Source organism: Ascidiella aspersa, chromosome 9 (genome assembly GCF_963924565.1).
Source record: "Ascidiella aspersa chromosome 9, kaAscAspe10.2, whole genome shotgun sequence".
Lineage (NCBI taxonomy): Eukaryota > Metazoa > Chordata > Ascidiacea > Phlebobranchia > Ascidiidae > Ascidiella > Ascidiella aspersa.
The window spans coordinates 6,996,347-7,019,263 of NC_139455.1; the positions used below are offsets into that span (position 1 = coordinate 6,996,347).

Genomic DNA, 22,917 nt, shown 5'->3' on the forward strand with positions numbered 1-22,917 from the left:
TATTTCGAAACAGTCCAATAATTATCGTGACACGGAGTCGAGAATGAATCTCTAAATTTTTATCTACCTGGCATGGTTTTACTTTTTTCTCACAGTTTTATGGCCGAGGTGCATTTGTTTTCAAGTTGTAACAAAGTCTGCCTCATCTGTCTGTCTATGCACTTCAGGTCTAAACCAGAAACACTTTTAGGTCTAAACCACAAACAAAAAATCATCAGTCCGGAAATTTCGTGCAGGAAAAACCTTGTTAACGTCAGTAATCACTCGAAAAAGAAAAGAAGAAAACGCGCCACGGGCATCTCTCTCCACATCTCGGCGCCCGATCGCTCGTCAAGTCACGATTAATTCGCAAGGTGTGAGCCAACGGCACGCGAGAGCGAACGTCGAAATCGAACGGAAAAACACGAAAATGAAAGAACGCGACAAAGAACTGTTAAAATTGCACTTTCCCTGTGAGAAAAGGCGTCGCTCCACCAGGCCCGTCGCGTCGACAGGGCAACGCGCGAAACGCGACACGCGGCAAGCAAAGCGACACGCGGTACGAACGAAACCGAAGAGAAAAAACACAACGCGAAAGATTGATTGTGCAAAAAAACGAACAAGGAAAAAAACAAGAAAAAAGAGTGAACTTTAAAAGCACAACAACACGAAAAAGCAACGAACAGGGCGAGGGGGAGTCAAATCTTGACTACCGAGAAACGCCGGCTAAGCCAGCGCGCTGTTGCGCGAAAGCGTAAAGTTGCTGATGTCGCCCAGGCGCTTGCCCAGGTGGATTTGTGTGCACGTGATGGGCAGGTAGGCGTCACACGACTGCGTCATCTGCACCACAACCTTGGGTCCGCTTGCCAGGCCACCACTGCTGGTGCTGGTGCGACTGGTCGTGGTGGTGATGGTGGACGGCGTCGTCGAGTAGACGGTCGAAATTGAAGTGGAGGTGCGGCTCTCCATGGTCACAGTGCTTGTTACGGTTGCGGTAGCGGCGCTATAATCCGTGTGTAGGCGGCTAACGACCGACGGAGGCGACAGCGCCGTTTTGGGCGACTTGGGAGCCGGCGTCGAGTCGGCGAGGAACTCTTTGGGAAGGGGACGCTTCTTGCGCGGCAGCGGGCAGTTACTCCTCACTACCACCGATACTGTTAATGGTGTAGTTGCAGGTGCAAGGGGCGCGGAAGTGTTCGTCAGCAGCGGCGTGCGCTCGATCTGACTCTGACAGGTTTGTTGCTCGCGGTGACGCAAAGGCGATGATTCAGCGTCGGTGGGCGCGTTCTCGCAAGAGCTTCCGCCTTCGCTCGAGCCCGGGCCCTCCATCCTGTTTACCGCGCCAGCGCAGTCACGAGGTTCCGTTTGCTGCTGTTGTTGCTGCTGTGGAGCTTGCGTATCGTCGTCGCACGACACAACCTCGCAGCAGTGCGACAGTTCCAGCTCCTCGCAAATCACCGACGAGTCGTCACAGTCGTCGCCGTTGTCGGCTGCAAAAGAAAACAGCAACCGGTTAATTTTGGGCTCGAATCGTTTGAATGGTAAGCAAATCGCGCCGCCAACATAATGATCAAATAGCTTCTATGGGGAGTTCATAAGCACACTACTACCAGGCATTTTACATATAGTTGAAAACAATAAAATGCTGCGTTTACAAAACACATAAGTCGGTGTAACGCAATATCGCCCGAGCGCCCGCAATAAAGCTTTAGCAATCGACGCTTTTTTTACTTTACCCTGGCGTTTGCGCCCTATACGACCTACTATTGCCGCTGTTGGCAAGGTGAACTTTGCAGCTGCAATAGGAAGCGAGCGTGACGTCACTGCGGCCAAAAGTACCGGCACGTGACTTGAGAAAGGCTGGAAGTCGTTGGCGGGCCCTGGCCTAAGGTCGGCCTCGGCGATTTGTTTATGTTATTGTAAGAGTCAGATTGCTTGACGCGCCTGTGCTAAGTGATGCGACGTGGGGCGGCGAACCCAGTCGAACCTTTGGTTTAGGTTTAGGCGGACGTTTATTTGTTTGCCGGCAAACGGCGCGCGCTGTTTTTTATAGATATCCTGTCGCGTATGTATGTCTGTGATTTTATCGAGCGGAAAAGGATTTGTGCGGCGCCTTTCTGCTGGAACTGCTGAAAGTGGCGACGTCGCAATTTGGATAAACTGTAATATAGCTGGTAGTATCGAAATAGCTGCTGTAATATAGCTGGAAGTATCGTAATAGCTGCTGTAATGTAGCTAGGACGTCGCAGTTGTTTAAAATGATCTAGTACCAGCACTACAAACAGTACCGAGAAAACGTCTCTAATCGCTTCGACTTTTTGATTGATCTAGGACCAGCCAATTGCCTGGCTGCATTACGACGCCTTACTACATCGATCAGAGCGTATATTAGCGTTTACAGGTGGAGATGATCGAATTAACGTCGTGCTGCTGCTTATGAGCAATGACGCGCACATCCAGCGTGTTTCCGGGCTGGCGTCCTCAAACACGGAAGTCTCGAGCGACTAACGAGCCCTGGTGCATCTTGGCAGGCCGAAAACGCGGGCTCTAAGGGTGTCGGGTTGCAAGTACAACCGCTGTCGTAGTCTTTCTGCTCGCACAGGGTCGATTGCGCAACGCGGTTCGCAAAGCTAGCCGGCTTACCTATAAAAACGCGCCTCTCCTTTTCCCAGTAGTAGGCGGGAGGTTAAGCAAACACGAGACGACAAATACAAACACATGGCCCGGTTAACTGCGCCCGCTACATCATGGCACCCAATGCCGAATTATTGCCGATTCGTCAACACGGCCAGATGAACATTGGCCTCGCAAAAAGCGAAAGAGACACGGCCTTGCGAGTGCGTCATACGACCGACAAGGGGGCCTGTGTATCGGTCGTTAAACCCACCAAATGGCCAGCAACACCCTCTTATACAGCGGTCGTTTGTCGATGGCCGCTGTTCTGGGCCGGAACGCTTTTAACTGCTTTTAACTACGAGCCGTAAAAAGCGCCATTCGCCGCTGTATGATCTGTTCGGTGTACGATTTTCGCAAATGCGGCACGAAAGAGAAATTCAATTGAGTTCCACCGTGCCGTGAAAGTACATAACGATGACAAGACGGGTGTTGCCCGGTTAAGTATGCGGTTGGACGCCAGTGTAAGGTGCTATTTTGGCAGAACCATGCGGTTTCCGTGGGGCATCGTCGCGTTTTGTGCGGAAGCAACGCAGTTATATCGGTGCGAATTAGTGGGCGATCGGTCGGTCGGCTATAATTAATTCTCGGGTGCCAAAGTCCACCCGCGGCTGCAACGCGCTTGCTTGCAGCAAATTGCCTTGTCCGGGTTATTTCGGGCGGTGAAATGCATTTTAAAAGGTTACTTTAATTGGGACAGTCGTTTGGGCGCTAAGCAATACACAACAAACACCTTCATAACCGTCGTTATTTAGGCTAGTTAGCGTGACTAGTACGTAAGTACCCTTAAACCTCTATATCTGTCTAGGTTATTTTTAGAGTTGAGCACCGATGGGCGAGAAAATTACTTCTTCAGAAACTCTTCAAAACTGTAAGCACCATACCAGATGTTAACACCAGGCTTTGACGGGTGCTGAGCACTGAATGGCACCCTTAACTTTTCTTTCCTTGGTTATTTTGGGTGCTAAGCGCCAACTGATCTATCGCGAAATCGCCTTTAAATGGCACCAGACGAATTCCCAGGAAGCTCATGAATGGGCAGTAATGTGCCGCGCAAAAATAACTCACTAAACGAGGGGTGGCATAGCGGCTATTGCAAATAAATATAAGAAGCGATTAGGGGCGGTAAACATCGAGCAAAGAAGACGACGTACCTGCTTTTTCCGCGAGGTCCGAGAGCCTTTGAAAGGACATAACATGGGCGGTGTTGATCGAAACGGACACGGGCCGAGTCACTTGCGCTATGCGGGAAACTGTGACGTCGGTGTTGGTCACGCACGACTGCAGAACCGAAGGTGACGCGCTGCTGGGCAGCTCCGGGTCCGAATCGATGAGGTAGGTTTCCGATTCTGCGCAGGGGAGAAAAAGACCAGAGTTGAGTTTAAATGCCTTTTGTTCGGGGCTGAGCTGTTAAGAGTGCGTTGCAACACGATAGCGGTGCGAGCGCGTTGGAAGGGCGGCGAGCTGCTTGCCTTTGCCTGCTTTGTTACACTCGCCCGCACGAAAAAACACTGAGAAAAGGAAATCCTAGGACGCCGTATAGGTGTCGCATTTCGCCGCCAACGCTACTGTTGCTTGTTCCACGCCCAGCCTTAAAGCCAGCACGCTGCCATGCGGTGATGAGAAAAAAAGCGAGCGCCGATACTTGTTACGTCACACAGTCAACTACTACGGGGCAGCGTGTTTACACGGGGGAGTCTGGTCAGGCGGGCCTGGGCAACTGGACATCTGTCAGGCGGCGGGCGCATCGCCCTGGATTATCTCGCCTGCCCGCGGCCAGACGACGAGTATACGTGCGTGGTGGGGGGGAGGTTTTGGTGCGAGCGAGGTCAATCCTCTTTTAGAAAGCGGCGATAACAAGCGGCTTCTGTTGTAGTAATGCGCGGTGACAGGGGCGCGCGCACCGGCCTTCCTTTTTGCCGCACGTCGATTAGCGCGCGAATTAATGGGTAATTGCATGCTCGCGTTAAAACGGCATCGTCGTCAACCCTTTGTTTTTTTCGCATCCCGCGTGCAATTAGGGATTTTATGGCGCTGCGAATCCATTATGGTCACCGGCTGGTTTACTCGAGAGTGAAGCTAAAGTACCAAACCACCACAGTCAAAAGGAAGGCAACTCGGAAAAGCCAACAGCAGCCTGTGTTTAGCCCCGACAAAAAACGCGGATTGGAATGGCATTGCGTATCTCCTGTTTTGCCCATTCGCGATTTGTTTTGCACTTTGCCAGTCAATAGCAAGCCAGTAGTTTGCACGAAAATTGCACGGTACTCTTTCTCCTTTAAATCGAAGAAAAAGCGGGTCAACGAAACCGTCAATCTTGTTCTTAAAAAACGAATGGAATTTTTAAAGCGAGCAACGCCCTGCGGCAACGCGCCAAAAGCGTAAACCGCCACACAATGCCCGAGACTTTAATATTGGAACGCTAGGATAAAGTAGGAGAGAAACGCGCCCGCCTAATCCCGGACTTAGAGCAGAGCGCTGTTTATTTACGGCCCGCTGCGTCTTACTGTACGTGACGAATTTCGTTTCTTTTGCAAAACGAGTTGATAAAAAACGCGTTTTGTTCTGCTTCGCGGAACCGAATCAAAATAGACGCGACAAAGCGTACAAAAATTGATGCGTGTTTTTTTTTATTCTGCCGCCCGCCTAAACCAAACTGCAGGTTAAAAATGCGAACCGATGTACACCGGCAGCAATTCCATTGGGAAGTTAAGCACGTTGGCTGCCTAATTTTGGACCAATTGGAAAGGCTGTCGGAAAGTGCACTCCGTCGTTTAAGGAAATAATAGCCGGCATGTTCGGAGCGTAGAACCGTGGGACTTTCGCGTAGGGCGGATTGGGCCCTTTACCAAATGGCATCGTACAATCGACCACCTATCAATACCGGCGATTAAGGCGGGTCTGCGGGCACTTACTTTACCGGCGCCGCTATTCGCAAAGCAATGGCGGAAGTTTAAGAAGCTGAGCCACACACATACAAGCACGGTTATGACGCGCCGGGGTTTCCAGCCAGAAGGAAGCGTTGCAAGACACAGCGCAGATGCACGCTTATTGCTGTCTGCACGTCTCGCGCTATATTCGGACTGCTGATTTGGCGCGCCCCCCTTTACACGCTGAGCTCGTGTGAAAATTGCAGTCAACAGCAGCCGTAGCAGCAGCAGCGGTAGTGGTTGTGGCGCGCGACTTTTGGACAGTCACAACACGAGCGCTTCCTCTAACGCTGACAGGATGTTACATCATTTAGCGCGGCGCCAGGCCCTGCGCTGGCCTGATATAGGCTGCGCTGGCCATGAATAACCGCGCGCGTGAATCAATCTAGCGCGCGAAAAAACATAGTAAAACGGCAGCCCACATTGGCGGGTCACAGGACCTACATCGTGTATAGGAAGTGGGAGCATGTTGGGTCGCCGTTAAAAAAAAACTGACTATTGCTGCTGCTGCTGCTGCTGCTACTGATTTTTGCAGCGGCAATGCGCGGCCGTTTTGACAATGAATCACGGCGGCACGCCCACGCAAATACACTTCCGCACGACTTGCCACGGCGATCCTGCGTATTGTGTAGGATGCGGGCCAATGCAGGTTGCGAGTGACTGCAGGGCCAAAGGTGCTGGCAGATTCCTAGTATTCCTGCGGCATTTTTTTACGCATTTAGACTACAATCCCTACAAATTGATACATCACGCAACCAATTAAGCCTCTGTAACTACAAACAGTAGCGACCATACGCACAATAACATTGATCACAAATGCGCGCTCATAGTGTTTACAAAACAAAGAACCACAACGCTTGCAGCTTAAACCGGTAGAAAACAACAATCGACAATCTAGCACAAACAATTCACCTTTGTTTCGTCTTTCGTCGAGGTCTTTCACAGTGCCAAACTCGTTTGAAACGTCATAGTCCCTTTTGTAAGTGTCCGATCGCATATCTGAAATTGTGTTCGCTACGATCTCGAAATCTTCTTCCAAATAAGCGCATCGCACCTCTTGTAAGACGTGCGCTACGAGCAGGGCTTTTCTTAGGTCCATTCCGCGGGACTTTCGATCGCTGCGCCCGGCCAATCCCGAGCCGGCGCCCGAAGTCATTTTGTCGATTGAAATGCTGATGAGATGCTGTAGTTCGGCATCCATGTCCAACAGCATTTTGGTCGTGTGTTTATTAAACGTTTTCCTGAAAGAAAATCGACACGACGTTTAGAGAAATATCCACAGTAGGTATATCACAATGACAAAACGGTAATCCAGTTGTAATGCTAGTGCTGGTACTTAACTACAAGCAGACTCAATACATAGGCCATATTGCTTTTAAATCAGCACTTGAGTAGCCACGCTTTATAGTTAACTAGCTTAAACTGTTCTAATAACAGTTAAACTCTTTGGAACACTATATACGGATCTGTTCATAAGTTTAATGGTAAAACTCTTATTTATGTACTATCAGTTACCAGTACAAAAGCATGACTTGTAAACTGTGCAGCTGCGTTTCTTTAAAACCGTCAAAACAAGCTGCTTTCTCTAACAAGCTTATCGAGAGACTGAAACAACTCGGGCACTGCCGTTGCGAGATAACCTTCTTGGCGTTAAGTCACGAAGAGTTATCTCCTGAAATATGCCGCTCGATATGGCATTTGCCACTGCCTTGCCAAGAGGCCATTTTTTCCTTTTCCACTTGGCATTCTGAAGCCTTCTTCTCGGACGACCTTCGCGCCACTTGTATTGATCGCTGGCAAGGCTATTCTCTGCTTGCCTATTTCTGCGTCCGCCACTCGAAGCGAGGCCGAGCGCTATTGATCGTTCGACCCGCTTAATCCCTCCACAAAAAACGAGCACACTGATTACGTCACAAAAGCCCTCTGTTCTTCTCTCGGTCTGTTTATAGTGTGCGTTGGAGAGAAGGCGGGAGGCCGTACTGGCGCGGACCCGTGAGACCTTCAGAATCGATGGCGCGGAGAAATAGTGCGGTCGCCCGCTCGTTCTCAACGGGTGTTATTGGAATGTGTGTGCGCGCGCGTGCCTCTTCTCTCAGTCTCTTTGCGCGCACGCACCGAATTAGGCGCGCGGCGTGCATGTTTCGAAACCGTTGCGCAACTTTGTTTTGACGGCCGAAATTGGGAGGGAACGTCCTTCCGCGTTGCAAATGGCCTTTCGAGGCCAGCCTATCACGCCAGTTGGTAGGTCGCGCTGCTGTCAGCGGCTTGATAAATTGTGGGAATTTTAAGTGTATTCTAACATTGTGTTACTTTTCAACCGACTGCTGACCTCGTTTACTGTGCTGGAACACTCAAACTGTAGCTCGACTGTTTAAAATCTACATGATACAAAAACAGTGTTTTTGACACTCACCTTTAAACAAGACAAGCTGCAAGGTATTTTCACATTTGTTTCGTTGCTTCTGAGTTGAAACTTGGACAGCTGAATTAAGTCGACTTTAGTGTAACCAAAATCCAACCCTTTTGTCTAAAAAATTCTATACAGATTGACAGTCCTGTAGCTCTGAGTCACGTATAAACACCGGGCACTGTATTTCCTTGTTTGGCCTTGTTCTATGTATATAACAAGCATAATATATATTTGTTTATGGAGCTGTACATGCTCTCTGAGTCTAGCAATATAAGGAAATGCGGCCGACTGGTTGTTTTGTTAGCACGCATCTATATATAAATTATACCTTTTAAAAGCCTTGCTGACCTTTCGGTCGTTTTTAGTTGAGTGTGTATTTTAAATTTATTTAAATTCCTAACCGTTATAATATTTTGTTTTGACATTTTATACACAACTTTTAAACTAGGCTATATCGAACTAGCTGCTGTTTGAAGGCCTTGCTTTAAATTTCCATGCCAGCGACACTTGGAAAGGCATTTAGTAAATTAGAAAGATCTATTTAACTTTATTTCAATATCACAATCTAGGTTTCCTTCATAACATCAGTATAATAACACTTCTTGGGTGGTAAAATGTACAATATTTAATTGGAAACACTCTTAATGAGGCACTAAAAATGTGCTAAAGGAATTTTAATTGTGTAATTAACTGGCGAATGTCACTTTATTAAAATATTCGCCAGCCCTTCAATTACTGTGTTTCAAATCAGGCCCAAATTGTTATGCATAACACCTTCTCGAAATTCAAGTGCCAGTGTCCGGCCAAAACGGATGGCAATTTGTGGTGCACGAAAACGGGTTATTGAGCGTTTTTAGCTTCTGTGGGTGGTAATTGGGTTTACGAAGAAGTTCTGCCTGCCGTAACGGGAGCCCCTTAATTAGCTGTCATAGACTGGCTTCCAGATGGCTGACATAAAATGCCTGAGCAACAAAAGCTGCTTCTCGATGACGGCCCTGTAGAATTTCCGCCCAATGAAATATTGATGAGAATGGAACAGTACCCATTAAGCTAACGTCACGTGAACGGCAAAGCTGTTTTAAGTGTTGGGTTCGGTGGGCTTGCACGGAGTTTAAAATTTGAGCCCCTTTAGTATCGCATTTGACCTCTTCTGTATTTTTAGTTTTCACCTGAGAGTCCATGGGGATTCGGGGACCTGTTACGTAAGTTCAATTTGCATATAGAACTCCTTTTTCCCCCAACAGTTCAATAACGTTTCGCTGCAGTTCAGTGGCCATTAGTTTTACGAATATATATCGTAGAAAATGCTGTGTACTGCTTGCCTGCAGTCAATTTAAAAGATTGATTTTATTTGGAAGAATAGCCAATTAACAATTCCAGCAATGTGCTTACAACAGGTGTACAGCGCAATTAATGTTAAATTGACATCTGTTTTAGATTGCCTGCATGTGGGAATTTTAACCACGGAGCATATGGTCGATGCTGGCCTCGGCTTGGCTGAGCCGCGTTGCTAAATAATAAATGCCTGGCAGATAAGCCAACCACAAAAAAGTAATACAACGTGGAGGATAAAATTGATAAAACTATCGTTTAATTCTGGCAACAGCAAGTCACTTAAACTAGGTTTATATTGATCAAAACGTCTGATTTCGAAATACTAAGGCACATTTTTATTGCAGTTATTTGTGGATCTTTTGTAAAATTAGCAAAACCACGAGTTTTTTATCATTCTTTTGGGGTGTAATAAAGGGTAGTACTCGGTGTAAACCATGGAAAGGAGTAGCGACAGCTGCAAGCCCAACACTGCACTAACAAATGAACCCTAAATGACCAATGTAGCCCAGGACAGGTTGAAATATAGTCAAAAGTCCATCATTTTTCATCTGTCAAATTCACACTCCATTTTATATAAAATGTTGAAAGAAACGACAAACTAGCCGAAGGGTTAACACGCGCTTAAAAATAGGGTTCACAAGCCAGACCTATTTTAAAAAAACGCATGACTGTCGCATATGTGTGCGTATGTGACCTGAAGCTAATCTTGCAACATCAATCCTTCGAAAAGCGATTTATTTTCGTGCCCAATCGGTTGTCGACCACGTTTTTTGCGGCGGCAGCGCCAACGACGACCACGTTGCTGAGGGTTAAAGGGCGCAAACAGAATTAGAGGCGTGACGCAAGTTTCGAAACGTGGCCGATCTCGTCCGCCTGGCTTGCTCTATGCGCTCGCGCTAAACAAACGGCATTTGCCGGAGGGAGCCGAGCGCTACGAAACCTGACGCTCGGGTCTTGTGATCCAGTCTATCACGTGTTGCCGAGCACCGCGTGTGCTCTACTGGACCCGCCCGTTCTTGCGTCATTCTTTGTGTGTATTGTGCCGGTTCGTTTTTCGCTGGGCGGCCTTTTCGCTTGGCTTGCCAACGGGGCGCGATTGTTGTTGTTCATTCGGTCGCCCAATCCAATAATCCGCAATTGAAATTCGTCACTGGCCAGCGACGCAGAAAGGGCCGCTGCTTTCTTTTGCGCCGCGTGCTCGGAGGGGATAAGCCGTTTTCAATTTCCTTTGGTGTGTGTTGTTAAGGGCGCGCTTTTGTGTGCGTCGTTGTCGCGCCCGTCGACACACAATCGCGTCGCTTGTTTATTGCGACAGGAGGCAAGCTGTCGGACAAATAGCTCCGGCAATCGAGCTGCGAAACCCGAGATTTGCCAGGCCGCATCAACCGGCAGCCGGCCATTATTGTAGCGTATCGGTTTACGCGGCCGCTTTTGGTTGCTTTCCTGTACTTTAGCAACTTAACATGGACGCTTTAAAATAAGTTTGTTCACATATCGCGGCCACTCACAGTCCATATGAACAACGATATTGCTATCTACCCATAACCTTTCTTACAGTAAATGCACACCATTAGAATCTATTTTCAAAGCGCCCTGGAAGCCTAGGCCAAAAGTGCAATATGTCCCGCAGTGGGCTTCATCAGGCTGGTTCTCAGAAACCGAAGTAGCGTTAATTGTTTTGGCGTTACGCCCGAATCAAGAAATGTTGTGAGTAACTCCCGTTTGCCCATTGTTCAAGCCTTCGTCCCGCCAACTTATTTTCCGCGCAGGTCTTTCGGGACGGCTTGTGTACCGGTTTACCGCGACTGATTCCATTTCAATTAATCATGAGCGGCCATTAGCCTACGTCAGGCGGAATATCCTGCATTGCGCCACAAACGCGCGATTATCTGGCTACGGATAATGAATTTTGAGCCCGAACGATGACTTATCGCTCGTTTGTGCTTTTCTAAAAGCCGGCTCAAAACAAATACGAGCCGCGCGTTTTCGGTTGTCCCGTGATCTCGGCCGATTATGACCTAATATGTTTGTTACTGTGATGTCGTAACGGGCTTCAATGATTAAATCAAAACTACGCAGTCTGCCCCTTTTTCAAAGCATTTGGAAATGATCACGCCCGCAGTAAACGCATAGTGGCAGTTCTTTTGTTCGGCTGTGAAAAATGGAACGCGAGTGCTAAACGCGGTTGAAGAAACATGGATTTTTTGCGACGTGACCGTGCTGCAAACTGAGTGATGGTGACCTTGCGACGGCGATGTCATGTTGCGGTCGAAAGCCGGCGGGCCAAAAGCGGATTATTATCGTTGGCTGCTGGTTCGCGGTGCTCGTGACAAACAGAAGGGAAAGGGCGGGCGCCGGGCCAACCTGCAGCCTGCAATTACGACGCGACGCGAAGCCATAAATAATAGACACGGTACATCTGTCCCCGCCCGACGATCCGCTTATACCTGTCCCCGGTTATTCGGTAATCGCGCCGACGTTTTTTTTGTGCCGCACTCACCTGCCCGAAACGCCCTGAACTGGCACCCACGTCACGGGACCACAGCATTTGCTATTCATGTAAACTTTCCAATTTTGGAGGCGATGTACCAGCTCGTACATGCCCAGGCCGTCCCGAAAAGCGTTCATCCGCCACCTGGTTCCGCTTTTAGATGCTGCCCATATCCGAATTATTTTTTTCTGTTAATCAGGGGACCTCAATTGAGCGTAAACCTTCAAAAAGCAAATCCGCGCTAATCGGCTCATTAATTTTACGGCCCTGCCTTAAAGGATAATAACTGTGACAAGCGCATCTTGTGACCCACAGATCCGCGCGCGCGCATTAATTAGGCCACGATCGTTTTGTGGGCGTGACGTCATGAGGCACGGCGCTGGGCGGAAAAACCCAAACAAGAGTCGACCGTGTTCGGCCGGCGTGAGAAACGACGGTTAGAGTGCGACTTGGGCCGACGCGAAACCGCCAATTTTGCGCCGCGAATCGCAACAAAATCCGATTTGTAAACTTGTCTCGTCGCTGGGCGTTGCTGCTGTTGTTGTAGATGATTGTAGCCTTTGTCCGCCGTTGGCCTTTAGCAGCGAGTCCAAATAAACCGTGTAGCGGCCGCGTTTGGCAGCGCTTCAAACAGCAAACACGCCCGTTGGACCCTTTCTCTTCCAAATATAGCGTCAAACACGTGTGCGCAGCAGACAAGGCTATTGATTGCATTGGCACCTACATTAACGCATTGCGCTAGTCGCGTAAGTATAATCCGTAAGTAGCAGAGCCGCTTTGGGCGATGAACTGAAATCGCGGTCTTTTGAAAGATTCCCGGCTAAGTAATGTGACACACAGTCATCTGATTTTATCGACGTTTTAAGCGGATATAACATAATAACACGTACAAGAAAACTCATGGCGTATCCCCTACTGCGTTTATCCAACAAAGGGTCCGCCTATATTTATTACAATAAATCGTAACATGAAAATGTTTTCACCGCCCCATCGGCCTAGTGTTTCGAACGCCTTGTGCCTGACATTTTCTGACGATATTCGCGTAGGTAAAATATTAACCCTAAATTTATGGGGCGATTTTGCGACTGTAAAGTGAAACGAGATCAGGCCGGGTTCGTTTGTCGAATGACACCAGCAGGAATTCTCCATTGTCGCGGCGGGACATTCGCCGGCTACCAAATACACGTAGAGCGCGCGGTTTAACGAACAAGCAGCTCGCCCATAAATGACTAATTCCCAGTTTGCACATTTCGACCGCGAGCCAAATCGGGCGATGGCCTGTCTGTTTGCTAACGACCCACAACGTTTAAATGTGTATTTGCCTTCGCTGCGTGTCGAGGGCTGATTGGCTGACGGGCACACAAACAGACCGCCCCCTCGCCGGAAGGCAAACATGCAGTACCATCGGCCGATTACCCCCCACCCCCTTGGAGGCATTTTATCAGGGCTGTTTAGTGCCGGGGCTTTCACTTGGTGTTGGGTTTACGACAAAATAAACCTTTCAGCTCTATTTGAACTGCGGAATGTCGTTCGTTCTTATTCCAAATACGCGATATTTATGAAAAAAAAGTCAGTCCGGCCCAATATTAAATAACGTCAGTACTCTGACAAAATAACTACATCCATAAAACCTAAGCGTGCAAATGTGATGTTTTTAAGTTGTTAAGCTAACATTTGTATTAGTGTTAAAAAGTTATCCAATTCTAGGCTGTTAATTCACTATTTTATGAGAAATGCTTTTTTTCCAAGGTGCAAAACGTTGCGTTGGGTCGCACACCAGGTCTAAAGTATAAATTTTGATTTGGCCCCAAATTTACACCATAGTATCGGATATATTATAAGACATCTCTATTTGACCTGTACAACTTCCACAAAAGCGATCGACACTGTTCAGATGGCAAATATTCTATTTAGCGCGCGCTATTTTTAACAGGCTGCTTGGCCCTAATTGAAGTTTTAATGTAGCTCTTTTGCCAGCACCTCCCCATACAAATACAAAAGCGTCACACAAAGCGTCGAGTGTTTGCCGGACCGCTACAAAGTGGAACGGCCAATCTGTTTCTTCTCAGACGGGGAAAAATATTTACAAAGCGAGCAGAGCCGGGCAAGGCACAGCATTCTTGGCGAGCAGCTTTGAAAGCTGGAAGGGCGCGCGGCGGGAGTTCGTTTACTTTTCGCATTAAAAGCAATCCCGAGTGCGAAGCATCCGCCCTTTGGTCATTTCGCACTTTTTAACGCGTCAAATATATAATGGCCTGCAACTTACCAAAAGGTGGATCCGTAATCCATCATACAACCCCAATCCGACATGGCTGTTAAGTGGCGTTGCTTCGGCGGCCATGAAGCAAAAATAATTTTCCTTAGTCCTTTGGGACTTGACTGTCAGTTAAACTAGGAAGCGCGTACTTTTGTTCACATACGCGAGGTCGCCCCATATCCGACCCGCTCGATTTTCTTTTACGATGTTATGTAACGTTCAGCGGTCGATATTTATTAGCGGTCGTGTCGGGGCACGAGACGTAACCTTAAATCAAATGCCAAAATCCTGGTAAACTTTACTATCAGTGACCTTCGTACCGCAACGGTTTCTGCGTTCGCCACGAATCAAACCGGCAACGATGGACGAATTAAACGGAGCGTTTGTACTATTTTGGGGATAAATCTGCTCTATAATGTGTTTCAGTTGCTTTGTAATGCTACCTTTTGGATACCATGCTTTTTAACCTATATGTTGCCTAAAGTTACCTGTCTGCCACAAAATCAATCATCTACCAAAATAAATATATTATCTTAGCTCATAAGTTTCGCACGCACACATTTGGATTACCTTCTACCACATTATGGTTTAAAGGTTGTCTTAGACAAGGTATAGGCCTAAAGGTCAGTTGTGGGTAAAGGTTCCATGAGATTTTACCATTTCCTCTTAGAAGATGATTTAAGACTGGCAATCGGGAAGTTTTGTCATAAACGTGCCTGCTGTGAATTACAATGGATGATGTAGCGGCCGAAACAGAATCCAGTTTTGTTACACGGCAACCCATTTGCGTCACTGGGCAGTAAAACTTTAACGACATCCGGCTCTTGTTATTGCGCTGTAACGACATGCGATGACGGAAAGTGTTTTTTACAGCGATCAATGGGTAAGCTTTTGTTTCCTCGGCTCAAATGATGGTCACGTGCAATTACGCGGTCATAGACACTATCGCTATGACAGTAAACCTCGGGGATTAACGGTGATGTCTTTTTTTGGGTGCAGGAATCCCAGGTGAGTTGTACACTCCTACAGATTATGCGTGACTAGTTCCGAAATTCACCTGATCAGAATTTGGAAACGGCTAGCCGAAAAACCACAGCCGGAACTTTAAATCGCAGTGGGAGGTGCGTTCTCTGTCAATACCATTATTAGGAAAGCACTGTATGAGTTTCAGGTACACTTATCACGTGCTTTAACAACAGCCTGACTCACTATAGGTTCGAAGTGCCCGCTTCAGGTAGAAGCTTTTAAATAAAACTGATGACTCGAAAAATTACGAATAAAATGCTTACGGTAGCCCGCGCTATTGTTCTCGTTAAGAAAACAATGGGGAAATTTACCTCCTGGTTCCGAAAAACAGCTGACTACCGCATTTGTCACCAAAGCTGACAATTACGTTGAGGAGGGTATTTGTAGCCGAGAAAAGTCCCACCGGTTTTGGTTAAGTTTTGGCGCGCTTCCTAATCTTCCGGTAAACCACAGTCGCGATCTATTTTAGGGCCATTACTAGCGCGCGGCGCGACAACAATAACAACAAAGGAAAGTTTAAGCGGTCCAACTGTGAGAGCCAGAAGGGGCCGGGAGTCCTTTCCAGGTCAGTGCGCTTATTTATTTTGCCTCGCTTAGTCCTTCTCTCTCCTTTTGTTGCGACGCAGCGGAGATCCAACATCGCAATTTCACTGTCGAGGGCCAGAGCCTGATCTGATTATATCGCTCGACAATGGAGTTGGAGGGGTTGTAGAGAAACGGCGCGGCGGATAAATATTGAATGAATCACTCGGGTCAACCCTATTCTCGCCCGCTCTTTTTATGGCGCGTCCTGAAGAACGCCATTTAGCGCTTTTCAACCGATAGAACGAGCGTGACGTCAGAGTTTGCCAGCCAAAGACCCTTGTTCAAACAAAGGCGATATTACGTCATCCGACATGCGTTGGCTAGAACTCCTCTGGAGGGTCAATAACAACTTGGCGCGGCGCAATAAACTTTTCCCGCTTTTGAGAGGCGCATTGCGGCCGCCGAGTGGCACAAAGGCCCTGACGATTGTTTTGACACCTGCCAGGGTGCCAAGAAAAGCGCCAAATTACCTTCGCCGCACAGAGCTCGTTGTGTTTATTTATAACCGCGCATATGAGGTGGTTGAAAACCTCCGCGCTAACGCCAGTGACTAACAACGGAAAAAAACGCAACCCGGTTCAAGAGTCAATAGAGGGTGAAACCCTAGAGAGCAACCGCGCGCCACTTTAGAATCTAACCTGATTTGAAAAAGCCTTGGAAAGAATGTAGCTAGAATCTTGATACCTCTTATTGGCCACGAATCGTTTTTAACTAAATTTGGATGTTGAGCCACATCCAACGCTTTCTCTAAGCCTTCCAAGGGCTGTTGCTGTACAATTTGGCTAAATACGTTTGACGGAAGTGAACGGTGTTTCAAAATTTAAATTAAATCCTAACCGGCGTCACAAATGTTTTCAGCTAGCATTTCAACCTTTTTTCATTCCAGGCACCGGCTGAATAATATGGCGGCCGAATGGGCAGTTTGCTACACTATTTCGGTTTTCATTGCCATTTTCCGCACGACTAAATTGGCGAAGTGCTTATTTTTTCATCTAAATGTGCTCAAGTCGGTTGTTAGAGAAACATTAGGCAACTCTTTTTAAAGTGGCCGCCCAAAGAACTCGGTTTAAATTACCCAAACAAAGCTCCGGTAACCGACTTGAGCACATTAAGACGAAAAAACAAGCACTTCGCCAAGGCCCCGTTTCCTGACTGTAGCGAGGGCAGGTCAAGAGGTTTTGCACGGGCTAAAAGGACGCGTATCGACAGACGTGTTTGGGAGCTGTCAGATCTGGTGATAGCGGCAAGCCCGTGGGAACCGATCATCAACGCGTTACGGCCAAGGCAAATCAATTTCACGACGGGCATCGATTAAGAGCCCGTACATCCGTTGATAATAATCGACGATTGTAAGTCCCTTTGGAAAAGACGGGGAAAGGTCGCCCACAGTGCTTACAAATTAGCGCTAATAAGGACCGACCGCTAATTGGCCAAGGAAACTGCAATTCTTACACACACACACAAACCACAGTTTCGCACCTGGCCGCAATCTGACAGGTTAATCGCCCCAAAATTGTGGGAACACGCCCAGCCTGGGCTTTGCTAACGTATCTTAATAAAGCTAAGTTTATAAAAGCCGTGCAATTACGCGCGATCGCTCGTTTTTCTTCGCCTGCCCACAGGAAAAGGCGACCGCATCTTACGGGACTCTCTTGTTTTTCAAGCGCCAATTACAAGCCGCACTTAATCTTCTTGGGCGAAGGCAGACCGATGCTCTCCTGGTACCGACAAAACCGCAGCGGCTTTCTCTCGTCGCCTATTAAAATTCCGCCTCCTGCGAAACCGCGCAAAGACAAGGTCAACCGTAGAAAGCGTTGTGCTGGTAAAGTGGCATTTTTAAAAGGTCCCAGCTCTATTTACTGCATGGCAATAGACCCGCCCAGCAGTGCACAGCACGCTGTATCCCTTAAGCGGGATGCAGGATAGCAGAAGACGCAGTTTTATTTGCGGCTATTTTAAGATCGTTGCCTTGGCAGCGCAGGGAATCGCGTTTCGCGACGGAGAATTGATTACAGGCATTTGGCGTCCTCATGACGCACATCGAGGTTGTCGCGCTCACGGCTTAATGCCAGGTCGGGACGATTGTACTACTTTGTACCGCTTGTACAGCTTGAGCGGACGGTCGCGCCGACTTTCAAGACGGTCGCGGGCTCCGTAATTTCGCCACTTTGTGTTCTTGCCGCGGTCGTTTTCTCAACAAGCGCGTGATTAAATTCCGCCGCCTGCACACGAAGTAGAGTGGTGCCCTTTAGCAAAGTCTGAAAATAAGTTTCGCAGAATTCAACGGTGTTGTCTTTGTAGTATTGTTGGCGATATCTTTGTGTCAATTGACTATTGATTTTAGCCACATCAACGTTTTACCTGCCAAGCTACAGCGTTGATGGGTAGTTCGGTACCCTGTGGTTTTGCAGATTACAACTAAAAAGCGGCAGGAAAGCGTTGTTGTTTAGTAGCGGCCACGAAAAGGGGTCAAGGGTTTAGAGGAGCCGAAACACGAGACTTTACAAGATAGTATCGGCCGTTTCTAAGGTCCACTTCCACTGAGGAATTCGGCGGACGTGAGGAAGCAAACCGCAAATAAGAAGGGGACGAAAGGCGCAGCGAAGCGGATCGGTAACAACACGGTCTCGCGAACGAAATACAAAAAAAACAAAGTGTTAAGGTCGCTCGCTGCGAAAATCGGCCCCAGTTTAGAAATCCAATCCCCCTTGACGCGGTGCCGTGACGAAACGCGACACGACGACCAATTCCTGTTTTTCTCCGCGGTAATTTTGCTCTAAAACCAAAAAAATAGACGCGAGTGCTTTGGTGCTGAAGTGAAGCGCTGCGTTTCGTTTCCTGTTTTGCTTTTCCCTCGACCGTTTTAGCGCTTTATTTGTTGCCGATCGGTATTTCGATTCCGGCGCAGGGGCTAAGTGGCAATTTGGTTCGATTTGTCGCATTAGCGCTGCTGGCCAACCACAGGGGCGTCATCGAACGTTTTTAACTTGTCACGTTTTGGCCGGTTAATTGGGTCGCTTCCTTTTCAGTACACGCGCAAATTAACGGACGTCCGGCGAACCTTGAGCACTGAGTTCAAGAACAACAACAAACACCACCAGGTTTAAACTGCTACCTGTCACTTTGTATTGATACGCCGAGACGCAATCGAACGAGAGGTACCTCGCCTTTCATTGTCAAACGGAATTGCGGACACAACCCAAAGAAAAAATACAGAACACGTGCTCCGTCTAGCGGCGGAACTCACAAAATAATTTAACCGCGAGGGGAAAATCGTGCGACCACCAGCAGAAGTCGGCAAAACAGCCCTCTGCCAGAACGACAACAGTTTGTACTTGTTTTAGGTGGATGCTTTTCACGCTCCGTCTGGGCTTTTCTTAACAACGTGTGCACAGTCAAGGGCACCTCTTATAACGGAGTAGTGGACGCTGACCAAGTCCTTCTTCCTATGGCCATCAACCAAGACCACACTGTGCTCCTGCAATAATAAAAACAATTCCAAAACGATATATATCGCTTCTCATTTCCCTACTTCTGATTTTGGCAACAATTTTTACTTGTTTCAGTAACAATTTCATTACTTATTTTGCATCAGGATATTTACTATCATGGAGTGATCACGCGGTTCTACTGTGAGAGGTTGACCGCTGCCCCTGAGCCGCGTGCTCTAGTCATGTGTTTCTAATCTTTTCTTGTGTTGCAATGCAAGTTACGGACTACTCCTAAAATTGCTTGTGACCCTCTTGCGCTATTCCTTTTCGAATTAAACCGTTTGCTTACTTTGGGCCCTGTTATTACATTTGCAAGGCAAATAAAGGTTAGAAACACAACATTTACTTATGCACCTTTACTAATCTCCCAGTCCGAATTTAATAGAAAAACCTTGTATATGATGTTTATCATAAACCAAAAAAAAAGAACAATCCATTGTAAGTAGTCTGCGATTACAAACTTGGAAACTAAAATAAGAATAAAAATGATATAATAGTAAAAGTGCCACAACAGATTATTACCTAAGTTTGCCAAAAAAGTAGTGATTTGAACCCTAATCTTGGATGTACCATTGACCCAGTACAATATTTTTAGTTTTTCACTTTAAAATATATTGAACTCTTCTTATTTATTTAAGCGATGTTGTGGATTTGACTGGCTTACCGTAAGGTTGTGGCCCTCGCCTGGAATAAAGGCAATTACTTTTTTGCCATTGCTAAGTCTGACGATGCAACATTTGCGATTGGCACTGTTGGGCTTCTTGGGTTTTCTGATTTTGAGCTGCATAGAAATAGTGGAAATTGATGATTTGTAATTGGTTGCAAAAAATTTATTATTTACTTAAAAAGTACAGTTTATTTAAAGTACACATAGCTTTGGTGGGATTGTGAACAAAATTTAGGCTGCAAAGAAAGGTTATTTAAAAATGTACTGCAATTTTGAACCTACCTTGACTACAACACCCTTTATTTGAGGTTTGCCATTCATCCAACTTCGAGGTCTAGATTGCTTGGTTAAATATCCATTATATTTTTGCATGCGGCGGTCCATTTCCTCAAAGCTCCAGTTTTCTTGTTTATATCCACGCTTTATTGACTAAAGACACAATAAATGTTAAAGACAGTTTCAAGTCGTGAAAAAATTCAAACATAATAAAATCAAGTTATGTACTGTTCTACCACAGTAAATAACAGTTGTTTTGTTAGAGTGCTAGTGTCTTGCCGAATATCCCGAAGGGAATCAGTCAGAAAACTGAAGAAATTGGTTTTAAAGAATTTTGTACCTTAAGAAACGTAAAAAAAACTCTCATAGTTTTTAAAATACCAAATTATGTATAAACATACTACAATTGGCAGGAATTAATTTTGTTGGGCATTTTCAGGCATGTTCGGCCCGAATTCTTTGTTTTTGGTTGCATTCCTTTGAGCCAACTGCTGTGTTTACCTAACGAATGTACAAACCTTGCCATGTTTAGGCAACAAACAAGGGAATAAACAAGCAATTAGCCTTCTAAAGTTAAAATATTTTTAACTAGAAAAATAGTGATCAAAAGATGTGGCGTAGGTGCACATTTTTTTGTGACACTAGGAAATAGTTAAGGGGATATGAAAGTACAACCTTTGTTGGCACATATCTGCTTTTTGTACAACACCGTTACAACATAGATAAGTTTTTTTTCAAAAGCAAATATGCAGCACTTATCCAGTTTAAAAACAATAACATGAAAATGACGTTTTTGCCTATTTAATTAAGTAAATTAAAAAAAAATATGTTTTTACGATACGCGTAAATCTATTTATATTTTCCAGTAAGGACATCCAAAATATAAGTTTAGGTAACCTAAACAATATAAAAATGTTTTGCGCTTTGTGCGACTCGACTCCTCGTTATACCTTTTGTATTGAAAATTACACCTGTCCAGTCTAAAAATTTCACCAAATAAACAAACTGTGTGGTGTTCAAAAGGTTACTTTTTATGACGTCACACTTAATTATAAGTTTGTGACAGCACAATAAGACATAACTTTGTGATGACCTCATATCTGAAAAAATATTGTTTTTAGTCCCCACGCCAAACAGTACTACTTCACCACTACGGAAAGTATGAGAAGTGCAATTTTTTTCAACAGACTAAACCTGCACCCCAAAATAATGAATATGCACCAGATTTTCCCATGTTTTAAAGTTGTGGGCTGCACTTTTGACCTTAATTGCGCCCGGTCACCCAGATTTTTTCAGCTGTGCACCTTCAAGATATATGTGCCATACTACTTCAGAAAGCCCGGTCGCAGTGTATACATCTATCAGTATTCCATGGCTCGGTCACATTATTTATTGTTATGAAAAGTATTTGATTTAGCGATAGTGCTGTAGTTATAGAAGTAAAAGGTGCTAGCTCTTAAGACCAGAGCCGACCGTTGCCTAAGTCGCCTACTTGTATTCTAGAAAGAGTCATAGTGACGTCAAATTGGGGCATTATAGAGTATAATATTGCATGTTATGCTATGTCTGTTGCCAGTTTACAACCTATATCAGGGATGGCGAACCACTGACCCGCGGTTCACAAAGTGACCCACCACAGGTTTTTGATGACCCACTTGTCTCTCTAGAAATACTGAAATCTTGTCAATAATTTTCAAGAAATAATAAATGTAAAAAAATAATTCTTTGTTAGATGGAACTATAAAGTATATAGCCTACTGTTCAGGGCTGCCTAATCTGTGGGTCGTGCAAAAGTGTTTTAGGGGGGACGAGTAGGCCTACATTAACTGCACTTAAACCATGCCTAAAAGCTTTCTACTGAACTCCTGTAATCCCATAGAAAATGCTGCAGCATTTGTTAACTATTTAGGTTGCTAATATTCTTCGGAATCTGAATTTGGAAATCATTCAAACAACTTAGATTTATCAACCCAGACAAAATAACACTTAAAACGGTGCAGTAGCAAAGTTTTTGCATAAAATTAGAATATAGTCAAATATATGACCCACTTCTGCATTTTGTAAGGATAAATGTTGTGTTTGTGACCCGGGCGATGAAAAGGTTTGCCATCCCTGACCCAAGTCCTATATCATACCCAAGGAAACATATTAAATATTTTTAATAATTATTTGGACTTACCAAAGAACATGAAGTGGAAAACGATCTACAAAATCCATAACTTAACATAGTGTTTTGGCTAGGCAATATGCTTGCAGTGTTCCTTTGGAAATTGAAAATGTTTTCTTCAGATTTTAGTAATCCATTAGTTAAAGATCTGCTACTCAGATAGGTTGGTTGCAAATAACTCCATTTCAGCGCTTGAGTATTCCGCAAAATGACACCAAAACGTTGAAATAATCCCTTCGACATAGTTGAGACTAAAATTCAGACCCTTAAATCACCATGAATTTAGCTTTTTAACCCAACTGTTTACTAAGTTATTAATTTGCAACAGTGAAAGTAATTGCCGACGGTTCTTAAGTCTAAAACAATTTAGTACTTTTTATCGAACCATATAAAACCAATACATGTGTTTTACTGGGTTTATTTATTTCTAATAGACATTTAAAAAAGTTGAATGTTTCAAGCCAACTTTTTTTTTATGCGGTTACTGGTAGTTGTAAAAACTCAATATTTCGACGGAAAATGGTTAGGATTAAATTTACGGGTTACCACAAAAATCTTAGATATTGTATCTAATTTGCTTTGGGGCTTAGTAATTTCCGTGTATTTTCAATCTAAATACAAAAATCTGTT

General features: G+C 45.7%; 2 protein-coding genes across 2 annotated transcripts; both read right to left on the reverse strand.

Moving 5' to 3' along the window:
* Positions 1 to 232: 232 nt before the first annotated feature.
* Positions 233 to 7,484, reverse strand: LOC146132121 (uncharacterized). Its single transcript, XM_083397267.1, has 3 exons — positions 6,495 to 7,484; positions 3,807 to 4,001; positions 233 to 1,469 (listed from the first exon to the last, which is right to left on the reverse strand). The coding sequence occupies exons 1-3, from the start codon at positions 6,793 to 6,795 to the stop codon at positions 706 to 708; spliced, it is 1,260 nt and encodes a 419-aa protein (XP_083253393.1). The 5' UTR covers positions 6,796 to 7,484; the 3' UTR covers positions 233 to 705.
* Positions 7,485 to 18,224: 10,740 nt separating this feature from the next.
* On the reverse strand, positions 18,225 to 22,664 carry LOC146132122 (uncharacterized). Its single transcript, XM_083397326.1, has 4 exons — positions 22,300 to 22,664; positions 20,127 to 20,273; positions 19,842 to 19,958; positions 18,225 to 19,164 (listed from the first exon to the last, which is right to left on the reverse strand). The coding sequence occupies exons 1-4, from the start codon at positions 22,528 to 22,530 to the stop codon at positions 19,042 to 19,044; spliced, it is 618 nt and encodes a 205-aa protein (XP_083253452.1). The 5' UTR covers positions 22,531 to 22,664; the 3' UTR covers positions 18,225 to 19,041.
* Positions 22,665 to 22,917: the final 253 nt, after the last annotated feature.